This window comes from Mytilus galloprovincialis, chromosome 9 (genome assembly GCF_965363235.1).
Source record: "Mytilus galloprovincialis chromosome 9, xbMytGall1.hap1.1, whole genome shotgun sequence".
Classification (NCBI taxonomy): Eukaryota; Metazoa; Mollusca; class Bivalvia; order Mytilida; family Mytilidae; genus Mytilus; species Mytilus galloprovincialis.
In genome coordinates, this window is record NC_134846.1 from 68,965,511 (window position 1) to 68,987,966 (window position 22,456).

At 32.1% G+C, this 22,456-nt stretch overlaps 2 protein-coding genes across 2 annotated transcripts; both read right to left on the reverse strand.

Moving 5' to 3' along the window:
* Positions 1–1,139: 1,139 nt before the first annotated feature.
* Positions 1,140–9,408, reverse strand: LOC143045770 (UPAR/Ly6 domain-containing protein crok-like). The gene is made up of 4 exons (XM_076218504.1): positions 9,299–9,408; positions 5,499–5,663; positions 4,896–4,946; positions 1,140–4,482 (listed from the first exon to the last, which is right to left on the reverse strand). Exons 1-4 carry the CDS (start codon positions 9,360–9,362, stop codon positions 4,322–4,324), a joined length of 441 nt encoding a protein of 146 aa, XP_076074619.1. The 5' UTR covers positions 9,363–9,408; the 3' UTR covers positions 1,140–4,321.
* Positions 9,409–15,005: 5,597 nt separating this feature from the next.
* Positions 15,006–19,408, reverse strand: LOC143045771 (UPAR/Ly6 domain-containing protein crok-like). The gene is made up of 3 exons (XM_076218505.1): positions 19,251–19,408; positions 16,732–16,863; positions 15,006–15,876 (listed from the first exon to the last, which is right to left on the reverse strand). Exons 1-3 carry the CDS (start codon positions 19,402–19,404, stop codon positions 15,638–15,640), a joined length of 525 nt encoding a protein of 174 aa, XP_076074620.1. The 5' UTR covers positions 19,405–19,408; the 3' UTR covers positions 15,006–15,637.
* Positions 19,409–22,456: the final 3,048 nt, after the last annotated feature.

Here is a 22,456-nt window from a genome sequence, read left to right on the forward strand (position 1 = left end):
ACACTTGTAAACAGGCAAGAATCTGTCTATTATGACAGCCTGAGATCACTACCTCCATGACACACATGATTCCTTCAAGGTTCCAATTCTTGATTGTACATGTGTGTCTAATAAACACTCATAAATGGATCTGTGTGTAACTACCAAATGTACTTTTGTTAACTTCTCTAAAGGTTCACCAGCTGGTTTACTCAATCTACTTATACATATTAAAAGTGTAAAAGGTTTTTAAATCATAGATATTAATAAATAGGTAAACTGAGATATGTCTCTTTTTTCGTAATTTTGATAATGCAAATGTTGAATAGCAACACTTTAACATGCAAGTTTTGCAAATATTGAGTCAATGAACCATGACTGAAAGTACATGGCTAAACAAACTCCATGGAAATGAGATGTGTTAATGCTAATACAACTGTATACCAAATACCATTGACTTATCATAAGTAGTTCCCTTTAAACAGACCTAAACACAAACTAATACATGTAAACTAAGCAAAATTTCAAAGTCAATAAACCATAACTGAGGGGGTGTAGTCAAATAGTCTCCATGGTTATGAGATATACCAATGCCTATTCTACTGGATACCAAATATCATTAACCTACTACTAGTGGTTATCCATAAACCAACCTAAACATATATATACCAATGCTTATACAACTGCATACCAATTATCATTAACTTACCACTAGTGGTTCCCCATAAACTGACCTAATCACCAAATAATACATGATAACTAAGCAAAAGTTTCAAAAGTCAATAGACCATAACTGAGGGGCGAGCCAAATAATCTCCATGGTAATAAGATGTGCCAATGCTAATACAACTGCATACCAAATATCTTTGACCTACCACTAGTGGTTCACCATAAACTAGACCTAATCACAAACTATTAATTTGTTGACGTCGTCACTGCGACGCTGGCAACAGCATACCTGTCTTGCTTTTTGACTCAGTCAAGCGAGACAAAAATGTGAAAATTGTGGAGAGGTGTCTTATTGGCAATCATACCACATCTTCTTTTTTATATATTCAGGGCTAATTTAGAAACTAGTCAAGAATACAGCAAAGAGGCAACAAATATTGCCCTCAAAAACTGTTCTCTACTTTCATAAAATAAAAACCTTAAACACCATCTTTTCTACAAAAGTTTATTTTATAAGAATTTATAAATCTATCTATACATATATATTTGATAGCTTAAATTACACATAAATTACACAACCATTTGTGGAATGAAAGCAAAATCACAACCAGTGTGGAAATAGTTTCTATTGTATAAAAAAACAGTATAAGATCAAGCTTCAATATGATATGGTTAACATCACTAACATTTTCAGCCATTGGTTGATATGTAAATACAATTCCCAAAGAAAAGCCTGGCCATTGATATATAACACCTTTCTTCTTATTTTCTAAGTTTTCACAACCGGAACATGATATGTTTACATTTAAATTTAACAATTAAACTTTAAAATGGACTAAAATTTTTATGGACATTTGTAAAATGTAATATTAATATAAATGTTGAAAAAATATATACGATATCTCACTCGGTTATTTTTAATTTTATTTTTTACCTTTCATCTCTTTAGCAATTTGTACGATTATTATGCAATTTACTTTTAAAATGTTGCAGTTGAAATTATACCTTACAAAAACTGATTTTTGTTTGATTAAGATGATGATTTTGATTGCAAGACAACAGCAAAAAGTCAGTATTATCCTGAGTATTTCAATTTTATAAATTTCAATTTGTTGAAAAGGAGATGTGGGGATGTATGTCATGAGAACGCAACCCAATAACACAAATAACCAAAAGACATCTAGGGGGACCAATGCATATTTACCTACAAAAGAACTAAAACTTTTCAAAAGAAATGGAATGTTTAAGTAATAAATACTTATACTTTTGTAAATTTCTTTGGAGGATAATAATAAATTATGTTATATGAGGTAAAACAATTTTAAAATCATCTGCGATATTTCATACTAATGGAATGGTAGGAGTTGTTAAATTTTCTGGAATCAATCTCTCATTTATCAATCACACATACTTATACACAATGTATACAATAAAATTATCTAAATATACAATCTTACTAAAAAATTATTTACATCTGATATGTTAGATATGGGTGGGGGCATCCACGCCTCCCTGTATCACACAAACTATACTAAAACATCGTTGAATTTATCACAACCACAATGTTCAACACACACATATAAAATGTTATCAAAATATAAAATTGTTCAATTAAAAATCTGAAATCTTTAGTTTGGACTGGACCATTGTATAAGCTTTTCTGGATGGATGATTAAGCGTTCATCATTTTTCTTTCAAAATAAACCATTATTGATATAGCACCATTTGGTAGTAAACATAAAAAGTACCGGTATGTAGTTTTTAACAAGTTATACATTATAATATGTATGTATATAGAATGTCTTTCAAAAATTGATAAAAATATAAATTCATTAGTTTTGGTACAATACAGAGTCAATTCACCAAGTCTTAGTTCTGATTTTTATTTCCTGGAGCCACCTTTTAGTTTACAAAATTTCAATTTTAATATTATTCAAGTTGATCATTGTTCTGATCTATGAGCTATATAAATGCATAGTTGTACATGGATAGACAGAAGCTAGTTAGTTCATCTATATTGTTTAGCTAAGTTGCCTTAGGTAATTGATCATCTGTAAAATGCTAAAAGCATCAGACATTTTTTTCCATATACTTTTAGAATTCTGTTTTTCCAAATTTGCCTTGCTTTTTTTTTTTATAGAATTCTGAAAATCTTTAAACATCCATAAAACTTTTTTCAAAATAAGAAAATTGAACAGCAATCTGTCTTCCCTTTGCTGAAATGAAAAGGTCATCATTCTTAAAAAAATGTTAATTATGTTGGTGATAGAAACCATTATTCAATAGTTTAAATCAGTTATCTAACCACCTGGTTTTGCTTGTTAACATTTTTGTTTAGCACATTATAATAAAAGTATTTTCTCTATTCATTCAATGATAAATTCCTTTTTAGTTTAATAATTACTAACTTTTTCTATTTGACAACAAATATATATAAAACATTTTTATTTACATCTTCAACCTCATACAACAATTTTTCAACCAATTTCCTCTTACACTCACTCACACCAGAAGCAGATAGAGATATGTTTTTGAAGTTTACAGAATAACAGATAGGGATGTTAGAAAATTCAAGGTGGACCTTATTGAAATCAATTGAAGCCAGAACTGTTGCCATGTACAGAAGATGAATCTCATTTCTTGTTCTACAGTGCTTCAATGAAAATTTGTGTTATCAAAACATTAAACATATATAACCAGCATTTTAAAATATAGTGAATACTGAAATGGTTAACAAAATATTTAATAGCCAATACTTTCAACAAGCCCTCTACCATGCACTACACTATGCCTAGACCACAGCTGAAACTGATGAGTGATAAAGGTTAAATAATAGGACTAAAACAAGCGGAAAATAATGGTATGAAATTATAGAACAAAATGTATGGCACTGAAACAAACCCCAATATTTACACAGAATTGCATAGAACAAAGTGACATTGTCTAATTCAACTAAAGTGTGTCACTAAAATATATAGCTGTACAGGAAAATTGGGATAAAAGTTGAGGTTGAACTGTTATGACTAAATATTTCATTTCAGAAAGCTATCAGATATTCTTTTTGAAATAAGAGGTAAAACGATTGGTCATTCTAAAAAGAAAAGTTATTATTTTCATTAGTCATACTGTAAATTCAGAAATTATAGCGAAAATTTCCGACAGCGTTGTAAACACAATAATTTTAACATTTTGAAATATTTTATATGAATTAAACATGATTTTTCACAAAATCGTAAAAATTTAAATCCCATTTAAGTCTAAAATGACAATAATCACAATAATAAATGCACGCAATAATTTCTGAATTTACAGTACAATACAAGCGAGGAGCACTCTTATGTATTTTCTTTGTTTAATGTGGTACTTTCATGATTTTTACCTCAACTTCTATCCCATGTATGTAATATAAATGCTGGATTAAAAGGTTAAATAATTGAAATTATATAATAAAATCCTCTACAACTCAACACACACCTGAAGCATTCTTTGATATCTATAATGTTATACTCATGACAATCTACAATATTGCTTGTGAATTGTGTTTACAGTAATTACTTTGTTTTGATAGGACTAATACAATTATTCCTTACTCTATATACAAATTTCTGAATTAATGTGTGATGTTCCTACTTTATACAAATGAACTATATGCAGACACTTCAAAAAATATGGATTATAAGAATTTGACAAGATATGCAGTAATAACAACAAAAATGGCTGACAAAAGGCTTAGATGTAATCCAGCAGCACTATTGCATCTATTTGATTCACAGTAGCAGATCTCTCTAAACACACCCACTGTGTCCCATGACCATAGACATCCCCAGGCCACACCTACAATAGAAAATAACAATCTACATCGTCAAAGATCAAATTTTGAATATATGGCATGACAGACCTACCCCTTTTCCCAAATTTGTGCATCTTTTTATTCTGAATCTCTAAATTAATATTGAAAGATAGGCAGATTGATGTCATTCTGTTTTTATACTGAACTGGTCCCTTGATATTTGACATCATCAGGTAAAATAAATATACTCATTGTACCAGGTAATCACATGGTGGAAAGTATGCACAAGAAAATTAAAATCAAAATAAATCATACTGCAGCGACTATCAAAATCAAATTGTGAAACACTTTAGCACTGAAATAGAAGCACTAAAATTTAATATGAAAACACTGGAAGGGCCTCATATATTACTTGTTTTCACCTTGCAACCCAATTTTAAATCTATAATATGATTACCTGAGTCTGTCCTTGAACCACATCTTCTTGTCACTTTTTTCCATCCTCGCCCTGTAAGTTATAATTTAAAATATTTTTTGTATAAAATCCTAATATTAAACAGTTCATAGGGAATAGAAATGTTCTTGTAAATTGTAATAAATAGTCAAACAGGTCAATATGTATACATATATTTTCAGTAGATGAAGATCTATATCAATATAGAACCTACAAGAACGATATTTCTGAAATTCACTAGAGATGCCAAAATACAGTAAAATAAAATTGTTAGTGTTAATCTTCAAACGCAGTTAAATCATAATATAATACAGAAATTGAAACAAATCTACACTTGTCACATTATTATCAGTGTTTTGCAATAACTCATACACTATATTTACCATTAGCATATATGTCAGTAAAATGTGCATTATCATATTCTATATAAGCATGGAAAGTGAAGAAATAACTAATTCTAAGTTTACTGTTTTGTAATGCAAATGGATTTTCTATGACAAGGTTGGCTAACTTAATGCAGATATCTTTCCAAAATTTACTATCGTTACTATAACTTTAATAATATATCAAACAATGTATTTAAAATACAGTAACATAAATACTCACAGCCAGGACTTTCCTGTGTTATTTTCATACAAAACTGCCCAGGTGTATGAGCCTCAAACCCATTACAATCTACAGGAGCATTTATATATGTGTCAAATCTTTCATCAGCAGGACACTGGATACCATCTTCATTACTGTCACATTGATAACATTCTACAGCTTCTCCTGTAACATAATAAAAGATACTATGTATTATAAACAGAAATACCACTTACAAATACTCCATTCACTATGATAACTCTGTACAGTCTGCACCAAAAACGTGTTCAACTATAAGTCCGAAGACCAATATTCTAACATTTTTCTTATTGGTTCAAACAAAGTTTTGAAAAAAACTTACTAGTCTGAATGAAAATTCAAATGTTTTAATAGTCAGGGGCATCATACTAGTGGCTATCTGTGCAGACTGCCTGTGTAATGCATGAAAACAGTGAAAATCTTGTCTTTAAAGTTATAGGAAAACTACAAATCTCTTTTAATGCATGTTTATTCATGGACTGGATCAAAATTAAATATATTTAAAACCTAAGTAAACTAATAATTCAAGTTTAATATAAGTTTTAAAAGTTCCTGAAAATATAATACATTTTCAGTATTGTTTAGGTGTAGTGTACATGTACAAACCACATTTACAAAATTTAATATGCAAAATGATCTACATACATGTATTTTCTGGTCTTACAACAACGAGTCATGTGTGACTAAAACGTGACACTTACAAATTTCCAGAATAGAGATAATATATATATATAATATTGTAGAATAACTTAATTTGTAAGCGATTGCTAAACAAAATTATTGTTGGCGACAAAATAATAATTATAATAGTATATGTGTGTAGTAACTCAGAATCCCAAACTCTCCAACAGATGATATTAAATCTTAGGCCATAATCTAAAATGTGTGTTTGCCACACCAGAAATATTCAAACATGCTAATTTGAGTCCATCTCTTAAAAGTCCAGTGGAAATTATGTCATGCATACATGTATTCAAAAAATAATATAGAGTGGATTGTGAAAAGTGGAAGATTGAATAACCACATTATTATGTGACATATTGTTGTTGGTTCTTTCTATGATGTCATTTTTTAAAATGAGGCATGGGTAAATATTGAACATTTGTCAATTGGGTTTTGCTTTGCACTACATCAGAAAAGGATAAATATTATTATATAGACACAGTTTTGCGAAGATACAGGCTTGATTAAAGGAAAATTTGTAATATAGAGGATGGAATCTGTCTACTTGAATACACATTTAGATGTTAGCTTACAGAAGATGAGCGTGTGGTAGATGAGTTAATGATAATTGCTGAATGTAGCACAGCTTTTAGATTTTAACTGTACATATTGGTGTAAGATGTCATATATGCAAGTATATGATAGTTTCGTGTTAAATGACTGACTTGTGTAGTCAATAGATGTCAATAAATGTGGTACCCTGATTGCATGTTTTTCGCCCTAGGTCCGTTCGCCCTGAGTTCGTTCGCCTATAAATCCATTCACCCTGCATACTGTTATTTCAAAATATTAATATTAAGGTCATAAAAGTTTAATAAAACTTTTTCAGATATTTGTATGGTATAAATTCTTGACATTCATGAAAAAAAACATGGAAATATTTAAAAGATGATGGCTTATTTTGGAGCATTAACTGTTCAATGATAAAATAATAATTCTCACTGCTTGTATAATAATTGTCTTTGTTTGATAAATAATAAAAATTACTTTTTGTTTTGATAAATTACAGGGCTTTCCAGTGAAGCCGGTAGCCGGCGGAATTCCGCCGTTTGCGGTGGTTTCAAGTGCCGACTACTTCACTGACAAAAATATAAATTTAAAAAGAAAAATTATCTTTTTCAAATGTTTACAGGCAGCCGAAAGACGTATTGTCGCAAAGTCGCGGTCACAATAAACAAGGGATGAAAAGTCAGTGTTTACCTTGGGCTAAATATACATGTAGTTTACATGAATTCAGGTCACTGATTGGTTGTCTATTTAACGTCAGAATGCATCCTTTCTTTTCAAAGATAACAAGAGAGACGTTCCGATGGTCATTAACTCGTTGGCTTTTTTTGGCTTTCCAAACGTCAATGCTTGAGAAATAATTGTATAATTTAAATACGCGTAACAGTCTTTAGAGAGAAAAGGGGGTCATTTGTTTACAAATGTACGTAGTTATGTAAAATAAATCGATTAAGATTTCTAACAATCCGGATTATTATATGAATAAAACTCCTTTAAATGTAAATGAATTTTAAGCATAAGGTAATAAAAATAAAAAACTATAACATAAAAAAAAATGAAATTTCTTTGAGATTTTATTTCTTTCTTTAATTTCATACATTTTGTACATAAAAAATGGTCATTTGAAAGATGATATTAGGTGCCAGGAGATTGCGAGAATGCAGGATTTTGCTCTATTTATGCCAGAGCTTCTGGGGGCCTTGAGCGGCCCCCAGACCCCCTGCCGTAAGGCACCAAGCTTACAGCTTGGTGGGCGTTCGGCTTCGCAGAACACATGTTACATCCGCCTATAATTTTAATTGAGTCTTCTACTTCAATTTCAAGGGAAAGCCCTGAAATTAGTCAGCTTGAAATGAGTAAAAACAGTCATTTACACTTTGTAAAACATGGAAACTGTAACAGTTATAACACATTTCAATAAAGATAAATACATTGTATTCAAGTATTCTACCAGGGATCTCCATGGATGAAAATTGAACGATGGAGGAACTTTCACCATTACAAACCGTGTCTACGCTGTACAGTGTAGCGCGATCGGAAGTATTTTATCCCTCCATACAAGGAATGGTGAACATGCTAATTCATTGCTTATCTAAATTATATTTATTTGAATTTTCATTATAGAATTAGAAGTATCAATATTTTCATTTATTGCCGTTTTTAACCATTCAAATGCCAAGTCTTCATGGTCCCCCTTTAGTCGAGAATGACCAAAAGCTGTCATGAAGGTTCCCATGTAGATTTCTTGTATTTTTTGTAATTGCTATGGGGGTTAAAAATCATATGATGTGGAGCTTATTTTTCATGGACACTGTCAAATTCAGAATTTGTCATCAATATTTATCATACTATGAACAAATAATAAATATTATGCAAGTAGACAATAATATAAAAATAAATCAGGGCGAATGGACCCTGGGCTAACAGGTACCAGGGCGAAAGTTAATCAGGGCGAACGGACCCTGGGCTAACAGGTATCAGGGCGAACAGGTACCAGGGCGAAAGTTAATCAGGGCGAACGGACCCCGATTCAATAAATGTGTAAACTTGCTGTGAAATAATTTGTGATGTTGACCATGTTTACATAATTTATGTGTATACAGCAGATTTGTGGTTTTAACCATTTAAATACCGGATGGAACAAGTGACACATCTTAAAAGTTAGGGAATCTACATTTAAATAGGTGGTTCATCTGACAAAAGTGGAATTTAGTTTACAGCACAGGTAGATTGCCCTCTACCAAAAGGCGCATTTAATCTAACTTTGTCTCACAGCCATAGAATAATTAACTACAGGACAAGACGTAGCTACTGTTCATGGACTTTTAACAATCATAGTATGCCGAACAGGATTGTTATATCAGCAAAAACAGTCTTTTTGTTGTAAAATCACTTTGCGGAAGTGAACAAATTCAGGTAAACAATCATACATTTTTGGCCAGTGACCAATCGTAAAGGTAAATCTAAAAAAATAAATGATCTGAAACATTTAAGGAACCAAATAAAATGTACAATCTTCTATGTGGTCCAGACTTTTAAATAAGACCAATTACCTGTCCGGAATAAGCATATCAATACTACTAAAATGGAACAGGTTGTCCATAACCTGTCCATCATGGCTGTCTTTGAAACTTGAAGAGCGCCACCTGTCTCATTTACATATTTTCTTTCGAGCACCTGCTAACTGGTTTTTAATTTGGGGAACCAGTTTATTAGATATTTCCCGCGGATTTTTGAAAACGCTTTAGGGAGCTACCATTTGATTTTTATGGGGGGCTAGGATGAAATTTGAAAAAAAATAGGCAGGACAGGAGTTTTGAGTAAAAAAAAAAAGACAGGATGAGCAACTTGGTAAATAAAAAGGCAGGATGACAATTTGTGTAAAAAAAGTCAGGATAAACTAGTAAAAAAAAAAGGCAGGACCGAATAGAGTAAAAAATAAAAAGGCAGGACAGAGATTACAACTAAAAAAAAAGCAGGACAAAATTTTTCATCCTAGCCCCCCCCCCCCCCCCCCCATAAGAATCAAATGGTAGCTCCCTTACTAGATTAATATTTTGACAAACGAAATATGATACCAATTTTAGGGGTTGATAAAAAATTTAAAACTTGTTTGACTTGTATGTTGTTATGTCAGGCAACAGATATAAAGCCAATGCCTATTATATTATCTAATAATAATATGGTCAGACTATCATGTGTGAAGTCAAATCGGCACCAGTATAGAAAAGGCAAGGATTTGTATAGTTAACTATACATATCCTTGGAAAAAGTCAAATCGGCACCTATTTAACGTCAATTCGGCATCCAATAATATTTGATATAACATCTATATATATGAATATTATAATTTCAAATTTTGGTGTATGATTTTATCATTCGTTACATCATCGACTATCGACCTATTCAAACGTTTCTTTGCCGAAAATAGTTAATGTGAGAAATATAAGCAAAACATAGGAAATCAAACAGAAAAATAAAGAACTCCATCGGTTTTTTTATACAACATCTAGCAATTGACAATGAGACTGGTGACATGAGGGTTCATAAAGAACAGAACTTTTCGACTGAAAAGAGATTAATTCAGCTTTCCAATTGTGAACTTTTCATTTCTATGTAGCAACATTTAAGTAACACTAACGTATAATGGGGTATATCAATGCAGTATTTCCCAGGTAATACAATATTCCGGAGTTTTATTTTCTATCATCATTTCTTTGAAAAGGGATTGCTGATTATAACAAGCCTATTAAACAAAGTTTCAAAATGATTGAACTGAAGTCATCCCTTAAAAAATGTAATGGACGTCTCACGGGTTGCTTTACTGCTATGGAATATGATTCCAAGGCGACGACAGGTTTTACTGTTTTAATATACGCAATCATCGTTTTATATATGTTATCCAATATTGCTTGTTATACGCAATGTTTTATATGTATATTGGAATGTATAATGTTATACAAGTGGTGACAGGGCCGTAACTACATTGAGGCAAATGGGGCAAATGTCATCACAGAATTTGTACTTTCATGAGTATAAAGTAAAGGGTGCAACAAGTGGAACAGGGTCTGCTAACCCTTAAAATCACCTACTGGTTTTGGTGTGGTTCGTGTTGTTTCAGTCTTTTGTATATTGTGTTTTGTAGATTATTATTCTCTTTTGGTTCTTTTACGTTTTATTTAAATCATGTCATGGCGTTGTCCGTTTCTCTTAGACTCAGGAGTGTATATACATGTCACTTTTGTATCTTCCACTCGAGAGTTTATTTGTATATAACGAAATGGCTGATAAATCGCAGGGTAAAATTCATTTATCAGTCTGTTAGTTTATTCCTTTTACTGAAGCCTTAACAATCGGTTAATTTGTTGTACGACAGTGTGTGAAATCAATTCTTGTTACTCCTGATGCTCAATGTTCATTCGTGCGATCTAGACCAAACGACTAAACTAGCTAGTCTATAGTAATTTACACAATAAAACTGTTTGAATTCAAAATATTTTTGCTTGAAACCACAGAATCCATAATAGATATATATATAAAAAAAATATAGTATTTTTTCAGCATACAATAAGGTCCGTGTAGGAGAGCTGTCCGATATGACAGAAACAAAAAAGAATTTGGTTACAAGTACAATGTATATGTACATTGTAGTACAATGTATATGTACATTGTACACACGATAGGAATACTCGAACATCTCCATCTTACCTAATATAAGCATCAAATGAATAGTGTGCGTTGTCACATTAAATCCATATAAGCATGCATTCATTTGTAGCTAGTTTAGATTATGCATGTGAGATTCATATCTAGAAGCTGCAGTCCACGCTGATGAGTTGTATTTTTATTTTTATGACTGCAACACACTATTGCACAATATAGTTTAGCATTTCCATGTCAAATTATGGAACCTCGACGTCAGAGCAGGGGTTGTCTTTAAATATATGTATTTTTTGTCACTTAGAAAATGTTGGCTTTGATTGCAGATCTTTGATGGCTGTTTGGCGTTTAGTGGCACATAAATGTATCAATAGGATAAGCACCTGTTTTGAAATATGAATATGAACCCTACTTTGTACAATATTGCCACGCTGAGCTGGATTTTCAACGTACAAGTTAACATCAATGGTTCATAAAGTGAGATCACAGTTAGAGGAACCCTGCCAGACAGACACGCACACTGTCACTTATTCCATTATGGCATACAACACCATATAGTTGAGCTATTACTTATATTGTTTGAAAACTGTCCAGGAAACCATCATTGGGACGGGACAATTTGTTTCCCTCTCCTTTTTTCTCCAAAAACCCGTTATTTCGTTGTTCTCTTTAAATTCAATTATTTTCGTTTTATTCTGTAATGTATTAGCATAAATATACTATTAATAATATATATTTACATTTTACTATCAAATCTTAGTTTACTATCTACATAAGTCAATGATAATGTTTCTGACTCACACTCTTTTATTTTTGTTGTCGTATAGAATGGATCATTTGAATCGAAGCTTTTCTAGTTGGTTTTCATAATTTGTCCATATGTTGTGTTGTAACAACAATGCCCCTGCTCAAGTGATAGTTTGATGTTATTTCCTTAAATCAGATTGTAGTTTTCTTTATTGTACCGGTATTTCACAGTTTTTGTTATTCGTGACCTTTTGTAGCTCACCTATATAACCCAGGTTTTGATCATTGTTGAAATCATGGCGATCTTGAGTTTGTTTTAAACATACATTTGGTATAGAATTTCACAATCATCCCACATTTCCTTAATTTCATACTTATAAAAATAAACCATTAATGCTGACCAATGAACCATAAGGTGAAGGTCAAATGACCTCCTTCTGATAGACAAGTACACATTCTATACAACAAACAAAAAATTCACATATTACAAAGTGTGATTGAGAAATTGACCTTGACAGTAAACTCTTATCATTGACCCTGAAAACAAGGTAAAGGTCAGATAAAACCTGTATAATCAACATGTACACCAATCGATTATTCTGTACACAGAAATTTAGTTTAACTATATATAACAACTTTAAAAATCTGAGAAACTGACCTAATTACAAAACTTAATGTTGAATTATAAAGCATATCCAAAAAATCAAGGTCAAATATAATTACTTATGGTATAATAATACTAGTCGGAGTGCTTGTGAGCACTCAAGTATAAAGAAAACTTTTTTTCCTATTTTGTGAATTTTTGAATAAAACATTGAATTGTATTTTGCTAGTTAAACATTTGAGTTGGAGTTAGTAATCCTCCTTTGATCATTATTGTACATTTGTGGTTGAGCCTATTTTTATAAGATTCATATAATGTAATTTTTAATAAAGAATGTTTCATTGACAAGTATGGTAATTCATATTCACATCAAATTGTACTTAAATATCAAAGTACATAATATCATTAATAAATTGCATGACATTGACTTATTGCACTATTTTGTTTTAACTATGAAGGGTATTGATAAATCTCAAACCATAAAGATATCATGTCAGTACAATAGAGTTTTTCTTGCATTTCATGCAATCTTTTCTCAAAAACTGACCATAATTGGGCAAATTTTTAATGTTAATGTTCATCACCAAATGGTCAACCATAACAAAATGTGACGTCAATTTGAATCTGTCTCGGTGGATGAATGGTCTGACTAGTTCAATTTTTGTGGTACATTGTATAATTAGTTAATTTTTTTGTACATCTAGCAATAATAGGCTGAAAACAATGAGGTTGTGAGTTCTCCAGCTTCTATTCTCAATAAAAACTTGATGCCACAATAAAGTAATAATGCTGCGAGGGGCGCTTAACACCAACAATTAATCATTCAATCAAACATGTATACCTTGCAATGATTCTATATAAAAAATAAAGTTAACCATAAAAATAAGGTCAAGGACAACTAACATATGACAGATGGAAAGATCAGATTCTGGTCAAAAGACCATACAACATGTGCATTTAAGATTATCAACCTCTTCTATTCAGCATTTTACAAAAAAAGCTTAGCTGTATCTTAGAAACTGAAATAACACTGCAATTCTTGAGTTCAATGTCATGGACTGTGAGACCCAATACAGTTGACCTTGTACTGATATAGTCTTTGAACTTGACCTAGTTTTAGATCTATTTCCCATAGGCACCGACTAGAGTCCAAATCTCAACTTTTTAATTATTGAATAATGAAAATAAGATGAAGAATCAACTCAAATTCATCAGACTGACATTTCAGGCAAAAGACATCCAACAATTCTATTAGCAGGCAGGATAGAAGATAAGTATTAATTGTAATAGCTAGGTTAACTTAATACTACCCAGTTAATATCATAATAAGTTGATGATATTATTTGAAAATTTTTTAAAATCTAAATGAAGATCAGAGAATATGATCAAATAAGATATTACACTGGCCTTTTGGATCCAGTACATGTAGTTCTAAATGAAGACCACCCTACAGAGAATATGATCAAATAAGATATTACACTGGCCTTTTGGATCCAGTACATGTAGTTCTAAATGAAGACCACCCTACAGAGAATATGATCAAATAAGATATTACACTGGCCTTTTGAATCAAGTACATGTAGTTCTAAATGAAGATCACCCTACAGAGAATATGATCAAATAAGATATTACACTGGCCTTTTGGATCCAGTACATGTAGTTCTAAATGGTTAAAAAAACAGTAAAACAATGTTTGTAAAATATTTTATTTATTATAAATGATTTTTTTACAGCATAAAATATAAAAAGTATATAATACAAATGGCACAACCTCAACTACAGAATTTCACAAAACTCTGAAACAATGAATCATACCTGAGGAGGAATCAAATATTTTATTAAATTTTTTTTAAATATATCTAATTTTCTAATTCAACAGGTCAGTTCAAGTAAAATTTTATAAATAGCTATATAACAGATTAAAATTATACTTTGTTACTTATTGTAATCTAATTGCAAAGGTAAAACACCTTCATTTCTTTTTCGAAAACTTAATTTAACTGAAATGACCAGGTCTATATAAAATTAAGTGGTTTTCAGGAAAAAAAATTCTTTCTTTCAATTACAATTATTTATTTGAAAACTTCAAATACATAACAAAAAGCTTGGTTGTACAAATATTTCAAAATTTTCAGCCATAAGTGTGATCTGAAACCTAAAAAGGACACCAATACTATAGTACTTATTTATAGACTTGTGAGGTTATTATTTTACAAGTACAATGGTTTTAAAAGCAGTAACTAGTTAAGATGGTAAAAAGGCTTTAAATATATCATAATAGGTTCTGTTGATACAATTCTTATTTCCTTATCAATATGACATGAATTTATACACAATATGGAATGATTCTTGACTGTTATCCGATTGGAATGGTTTAAGTGAATGATATCAAGATGAAAATAAAACTACTGGATTATGTACAACAAATTATCAAGTGGGAGGTTAATAAATCAAAAAGAATATTTTGAACAGTGAATATTTAACCATTAGAGAACAGGCATATCACATTAATTCATCAATTATAATTAAAGGAGAAATCAGTGTTTTCCATATCGACATGAAAATTCAAATCCCTAGTTGCAACAGTTTGGAAGGAGGAGGGGTTTGTTTGTATTTTCAACATGGTTTGTATGTTTTTTTTTTCTAAGCACTACCCATAAACACATGAATTTAATCTCAAAACAAGCTATTATAAGATTTAATAAGTCGGAAAAACACCTAAAAATTAACCCCCCCAAAAAAACCCAACATGTACCAGTCACCTTGTGGGATTTTTATTTAATTTTTTATATAAATTTGTAGTTAAATGATACCCAGCTAGGATACTCAGATCGATTCTAATTCACAACTTTTTAACATATGTTGATGTAGCACTTCTTTATCATGTCCACAAATATTTTACATATACAATTGTCATTAGTGGCAATAAAATGACGTGAATGTTGCTGTGGAAATTAGAGGCACCATTACAACCTTCTTGATTATCACAATGACAAATCCGCACTTTCACTTTGTATGTTCCTGTTTTTTCCAAACAACGTCGACCTTCATCCCCACCTACAATACCACTAGGGGCACACTGTCGGACATATCGTAACTGCCATTCATCATTGTAATAAACTAAAATAGAAATTGAAAATAGGTGATGTGTCAGTAAAACAATATGAAAAGCTTTTAATTAGAAAGAAAGAAAAATATTTTTTCCAATGTCGGAATCTGACAACTTGATCATGAACAAATAATTGCATCATGATCAGTCAAATATGAAACTGAGGTTACACCATCCTTTTTAACAGTTCCAACTTTGAGATATTATATAATACATTAAAATTACTCTCAATCCTGTTATTTTGTGTCTTTTGCAATTTCATTAAAAGAATGTACCAAACCAGGAACTAATGCAATCCAGTGGTTGTCATTGGTTTGTTGTTGTCTATCACACTTGTTAATTGCTCTTGTTTTTTAGCATAAATCAGGCTGCTTGTTTTCTCCTTTGAATTATTTAACATTTTGTTTTTAGTTTGTTATGCCCTGGACTTTTATACCTATAAGGTATGGATTTAACTTTAAATATTGTTCAGCAATGTTGTAGGTCATACTGTGATCTGTAATGGTTTACATCCTAGGACTGGTCATTTATAAAAGCCTACCACATCTCTTTATTTTCATTTACACAACATTTATTGAAACAACCTTGATGTAAATCTGAACCGCAATACAACACAGTCAATGTATATGATTGAAAGTCATTAGAAACACACAGAGAAACAATTTCTGAATGTCCACTGTCTCATAACTTTTAAGAATTGGCATAAAAAAATACTTTCTGTTCCTTTTCTCTTAGTGCTTTTCCAAATTTGTTGCTAAGAAACAACAAACAAACATCTAACCTTACACGATATGATATTCAAATTGTACATTCATTTATCTACAAAATTTACATTTAGAACAGTTCATCCGCTTTAACCATCTTACCTTCTTGTACAATTTTTCTACACATTGTTACATTTTCAGCACACTCAGATAAATGCCATGTTTGATTATTGAAGTGGTCAGCACAGTCTTCCTGCATGTATGAATTGCACTGGTAACATCGAAAAGAAAATCCTGAAAGTCAAATTTTATAAAAGTTAGGTACATACCGGTACATTTATTTTAGACCTAGTTTCACTCATCTATCTTATAGTTTAACAATTTTAACTAAGACATAATAATTTATCTATGCATAATTGTGTATAGGGTTTCCCCATGCCTCAATATAATGTGTTAATTTTATTGGCTTGTCCAACATCATGAGACAATATTACAAAAATTCCATTGGCTGTTCAAAAGGTCCTTGATAACTTCAAAGGTTAAGACGTTGTACATTTTGTCCATTGCAATGGACACATGATTTCTTCAATAATTTACAATAAACTCACACTTTTCACATGGAAATCTTCTTCTTGTCAATGTGTATTACATTTTGAAGCGTACAAAAAGTTCTAAAATGTCTAATGTTAAAGTTTGATGTTGGAAAAGGACATATCCACTTGGCCATGTTTTTGTAACATGTATTTCTATTTGTATCCACGGATGAGTTAAGCCTTTTTCAACTGATTTTTATAGTTCGTTCTTATGTTGTACTGTTACACCTCTGTCCCAGGTTAGGGGAGGGTTGGTTAAACCCAGCCACATTCTGTATGCATGTGCCTGTCCCAAGTCTGGAGCCTGCAGAGGCGGATTTAGAAGGGGGCCCAGGCCCCCCGTTTTCTGGGAAAAATTTGGTTGATTATATAGGGAATCACTGAAGCATATGTCCTGAGTGGGCCCCCTCTTAGGCAGTCAGTGGGCCCCACTTATTAAAATTATTTGGATCCGCCACTGGCCTGTATAATTCAGGGGCTGTCATTTGTTGTGTAACTTATTTGTTTTTCGTTAATCTTTTTTTGCCAATAGCTGTTGCTGTATCTCAGTTGCATCATACAGCTTCCAATCAGAATCTAGGTAACCCGGGACCATGTGGGGCAGGAGCAGTAGTATATTCTGGAAATAGCCAAGGCATAAGTCTAAAGAGGCCAGTAGCTAATAGAGGATCGATACTTCTTGCTGAACTAGTAGCCATACTAGTGGTCCTGGAGCACTGTATAACGACTATAAAGGACCAGTTTTCTGAGCTTAAAATACTGTCAGATAGCCAGACTGCTGTAGGCATCTTGACTCTGAACTGGAAATCTTCTAACTACATCGACACAATTACTGATATCAAAGAATGCATGGGAACGCTCTTAAGACACAGCATACTAACAACCCTATCTTGGATCCCAGGCCATGCTAATATAGCCGGGAACGAGATAGCGGACCAGTTGGCAAAAGACGCTGCAAAAGAGGCCTCATCACTAAATGATCAGTATAATGTCATAACCATGTCAGATGTAAGATGTGCAGTCAAGATGTCTACAAAACTCAAATGGCAAAGCAGATGGACAATTAGTGAAACTGGAAGACAGCTTTTCAACCTAATTCCTATCGTTGGTAAGGACGCACAACTAGACAAGCCTAACAACCAAATAGGAAGAATATTGTCAGAAATAAGAACGGGCTACAGCAGACTTAACAAATACAGAAACCAAATCGGTCAATCCCTCACGCCATATTGTGAATGCGGAGAAGAAGAAACATCAGAACACTTCCTGCTATACTGCCCAAGATACCAACAAGAAAGAGAGGACATGCGAAGACAAATGGAACTACTTAACATCGATCCAACAAATATACAGTCAATACTAGCACCACCAAAAAGAGAAACCTACGAAGCAACATCGCAAATTGTAGGGGAATATATTACAAAACCAGGGAGATTCCAAGAACTTGCAATCCCTGATTCCCGATCCTGCGCCTAAACAAGTATACCAAAGTACCGCGAGATATTACCTCGAGCAACGGTGTACCATAAGAGGAGGAAGATAGCACACAGAGAACAGTAGTGTCAATTATTGACCTTAGGATCAGGATCAGGATCTACATGTGATAAGTAATTATTTCAAGATGGGGTGTAATTTGACTGAAACTAATAGCTCTGCACCATGTGCAAGCAATTAATGCCTATATAAGTACTATAAAAAAAAATAGAGCATTAATTATACGTCTTTTGCTTCAAAAGTCAGTTGAATTATTAATTTGTTTTGTTTACTTTCTGAAATAAAATAAAATGAACATTCTATTTATTTTTATTTTCTGAAAACTTAAATTAATTTAAATTTTATATTTGTTAGATTCATTTATGCTTTTCCAGTTTCAAAAGTCGGTCTGTACTTTGATAATTTATTATGCGTACAGTCACATTTGCGAACACTTTAAGATGCACCACAAACTCATATGCGGAAGTGAGTGACTGTCAAAGGGTAAACAAAATACCTGTACAGGTGTGCAATTTACTTTCAACGAACGTACTGTAGCAACACACAATGTTGGAAAACTTTAATTTTGGTATGTATTTTGAAGAACGATTTTACCTGTTTGAAATAGAAATAGAGCTGCAAAACCAAAAATTAAAAGCAAAGTTGGATACAACCTATCCATAATGGCGCTTTCCTGTAAAACTGATATTCTAATTATAGGTTCGTTTAACAACAGTAGAAGACAAGTAAACCAGTTCAAAAGCGACATCTAGATATTTACCTGGTTTTACAGTTCACTTATACTACAAATTCCTCCTGTTTTGGAGAACCATGAATCTTTAAAGTCAACAAACAATTCAAGGAGACGGATAAATATAAGCAATTTTTGCCTGTTTCAGAATCCGAATTGTGAAAGTGTTTATAATAATACTTGTATTTTTCATGATAAAAATTTTGCTTACACTAAACATCGAAAAATTAAATACCGAGCATCAAGAATCCCTCTTAAAACTGGAGGTGAACATGTAACATGGAATTACCACCCCCCCCCCCTTGAAATTGTAAAAAAGAAGAGTGTTTATGGATTGTTTGCTCATAAGAGCCCAATATCGCTCATCAGTAATATCAGTTTGACTTATTTGTAGATATTACTTTGCTGAATAGTTTTGTCATTTGCGCTTTCTCTCTTTCTATCATTATATATTAGAGATAACAATAAATAAAAACTGTAAAATTTCCAAAAAAAATCTGGACAGTAACCCAACCGAATCAGTTGTCCTATTGGTCTAAAAATAAGTTGATCTAAACCTGTTCTACACTTTCAGCTATGTCAGTTTTGCTCTAACTGCTTTAGTTTTTGAAATGAAAGCCATAAACTTCAGTTGACCCCAATTTTCTATTTTTTATAAGGGAGCTACCATTTGATTTTTATGGGGGGCTAGGATGAAAAATTTTGTCCTTCATTTTTTTTAAACTGTAATCTCTGTCCTGCCTTTTTATTTTTCACTCTGTTCGGTCCTGCCTTTTTTTTTTTAGTTTATCCTGACTTTTTTTTTACCTAAATTGTCGTCCTGACTTTTTTTTTGCAAGTGTCTCATCCTGCCTTTTTTTTTTTTAACTCAAAACTCCTGTCCTGCCTATTTTTTTCAAATTTCATCCTAGCCCCCCCCCATAAAAATCAAATGGTAGCTCCCTAAACTGCCGCCATATTTTTGAATGGGTCAAACCTCTAGCTTGATACAATCTACATGATTTATACTGAGGTACGGTAACCCTTAGTTTAAGTTTTTAAGTGTTTGGCCAAGTAGTTTCAGAGAAGATTTTTGAAAAACTAATTAGACTTTCACTAAAAATGTATATAAAAGTTTTAAAGTTTTAATGCCAATTACTCCTTAAGGGGTCACTTTTTATCATGACAGGGGCGGATCAAGCCAATTTAAAAACGCCGGGGGTTCCTAACCTAGGACAAAAAAGGGGGGGGCAAATACATGTTCCCTTTCAAATGCATTGATCGTCCAAAAAAGGGGGTGTTCTAACCCCCGGACCCCCCCGTTGGATCCGCCACTGCATGATGACTGATTTGTATATTTTACTCAGCTGAACATTTATTGCCAATTATAATTTCTCTCTATCTATTATGATATTTAGATACATATACATTCAGTTACAGTTTGGATGTATTTGGTCCAGTATTTTCAGAGAAGAAGATTTTTGAACTAGAGGCTCTTTTAGAGCCTGTGTCGCTAAACTTGGTCTATAGATGTGCAAAGGACACAGATGGATACATGACAAAATTGTGTTTTGAGGATGGTGATGTGTTTGTAGATCTTATTTTACTGAAAATTATTGCTGCTTACAATTATCTCTATCTATAATGAACTTGGCCCAATAGCTATAAAGGAAAATATTTTGTAAAAATTTACAAAAATTTACAAAATTTATGAAAATTGTTTAAAATTGACTATAAAGGGCAATAACTCTTTAAGGGGTCATTTTGGTCATGTTGACTTATTTAAAGTTCTTTAAAAATACTTTGCTGTATATTATTGCTATTTACAGTTTATCTCTATCTATAATCATATTCAAGATAATAACCAAAAACAGCAAAATTTCCTTAAAATTACCAATTGAGAGACAGCAACCCAATGATGGGTTGTCCCATTCATCGGAAAATTTCAGGGCAGACAGATCTTCACCTGATAAACAATTTTACCCCATGTCAGATTTGCTTTTACTGCTTTGGTTTCAGAGATATAAGCCAAAATCTACATTTTACCCCTATGTTATATTTTTAGCCATGGCGACCATCTTGGTTGATCGGCCGGGTCATTTTAAACTAGAAACCCCAATGATGATTGTGGCCAAGTTTGGTTAAATTTGGCCCAGTAGTTTCAGAGGAGAAGATTTTTGTAAAAGTTAACGACGACTACGACGGACGACGGACGCCAAGTGATGAGAAAAGCTCACTTGGCCCTTTGGGCCTAATGAGCTTAAAAGTTGATATGACCAAAATTGTCAATTGACCCCTTTAGGAGTTATTGCCCTTCAAAGCGTTTTTTTACTACTTGTTCATCTAGTTTGCTTGCCTTACTTAAAACGACATTCTCTGTTGAAACCGCTGTATCAATGTCAGCCAAACTTTGGCTGAATGAGTTTCAGAGAAACTAGCATTACTTTTGTATTTTATTTCCAAGAAACTACGGCTAAAATGGAACATAAGGGGACATGTATTTTGTTTGCTTTAAATATGACAACTACAAAGAACTGTAAATAGCATTTTAAGCCACTCATAAATATATTTATTTAATTTAATAGCAAAAATAATCATTGATGAAAGATTAAAGAATAAAAATACAGGTGAGCGATTTAAGTTCTTGAGAGCCTCTAGTTGTGGTGGGGAACCTTGTGGTACAACTTCTCACGTTATTGCCTAGAAATCAAATGTTTTCGGACGACGACGATGTCATACTATTATAAAAACAATACCAACACTTTTGCTCTTTCTTTTTTTACCAAAACAATGTCAGAGTTTAAATCTATAGGAACAAACGCTCAACTACCTTGTACAGAAATACTAGTCGCTGACTGGTTCCTCTGGACTGCGGATTATATATAACATCAAGTATCTGACATATCAACCTCAAGTATCTGATATATCAACCTCCAGATGAAAAACCAATACATGTATTGACTAATGAACCATAAAAATTATATTAAATATTTCATGGACACATTTCTCTTGTACAGGTTTAAATGAAGTTGTTATATGAATCAAAATTACAAAATCTATATCGTAAAAATGTCTCTAATAAAACTTAAGC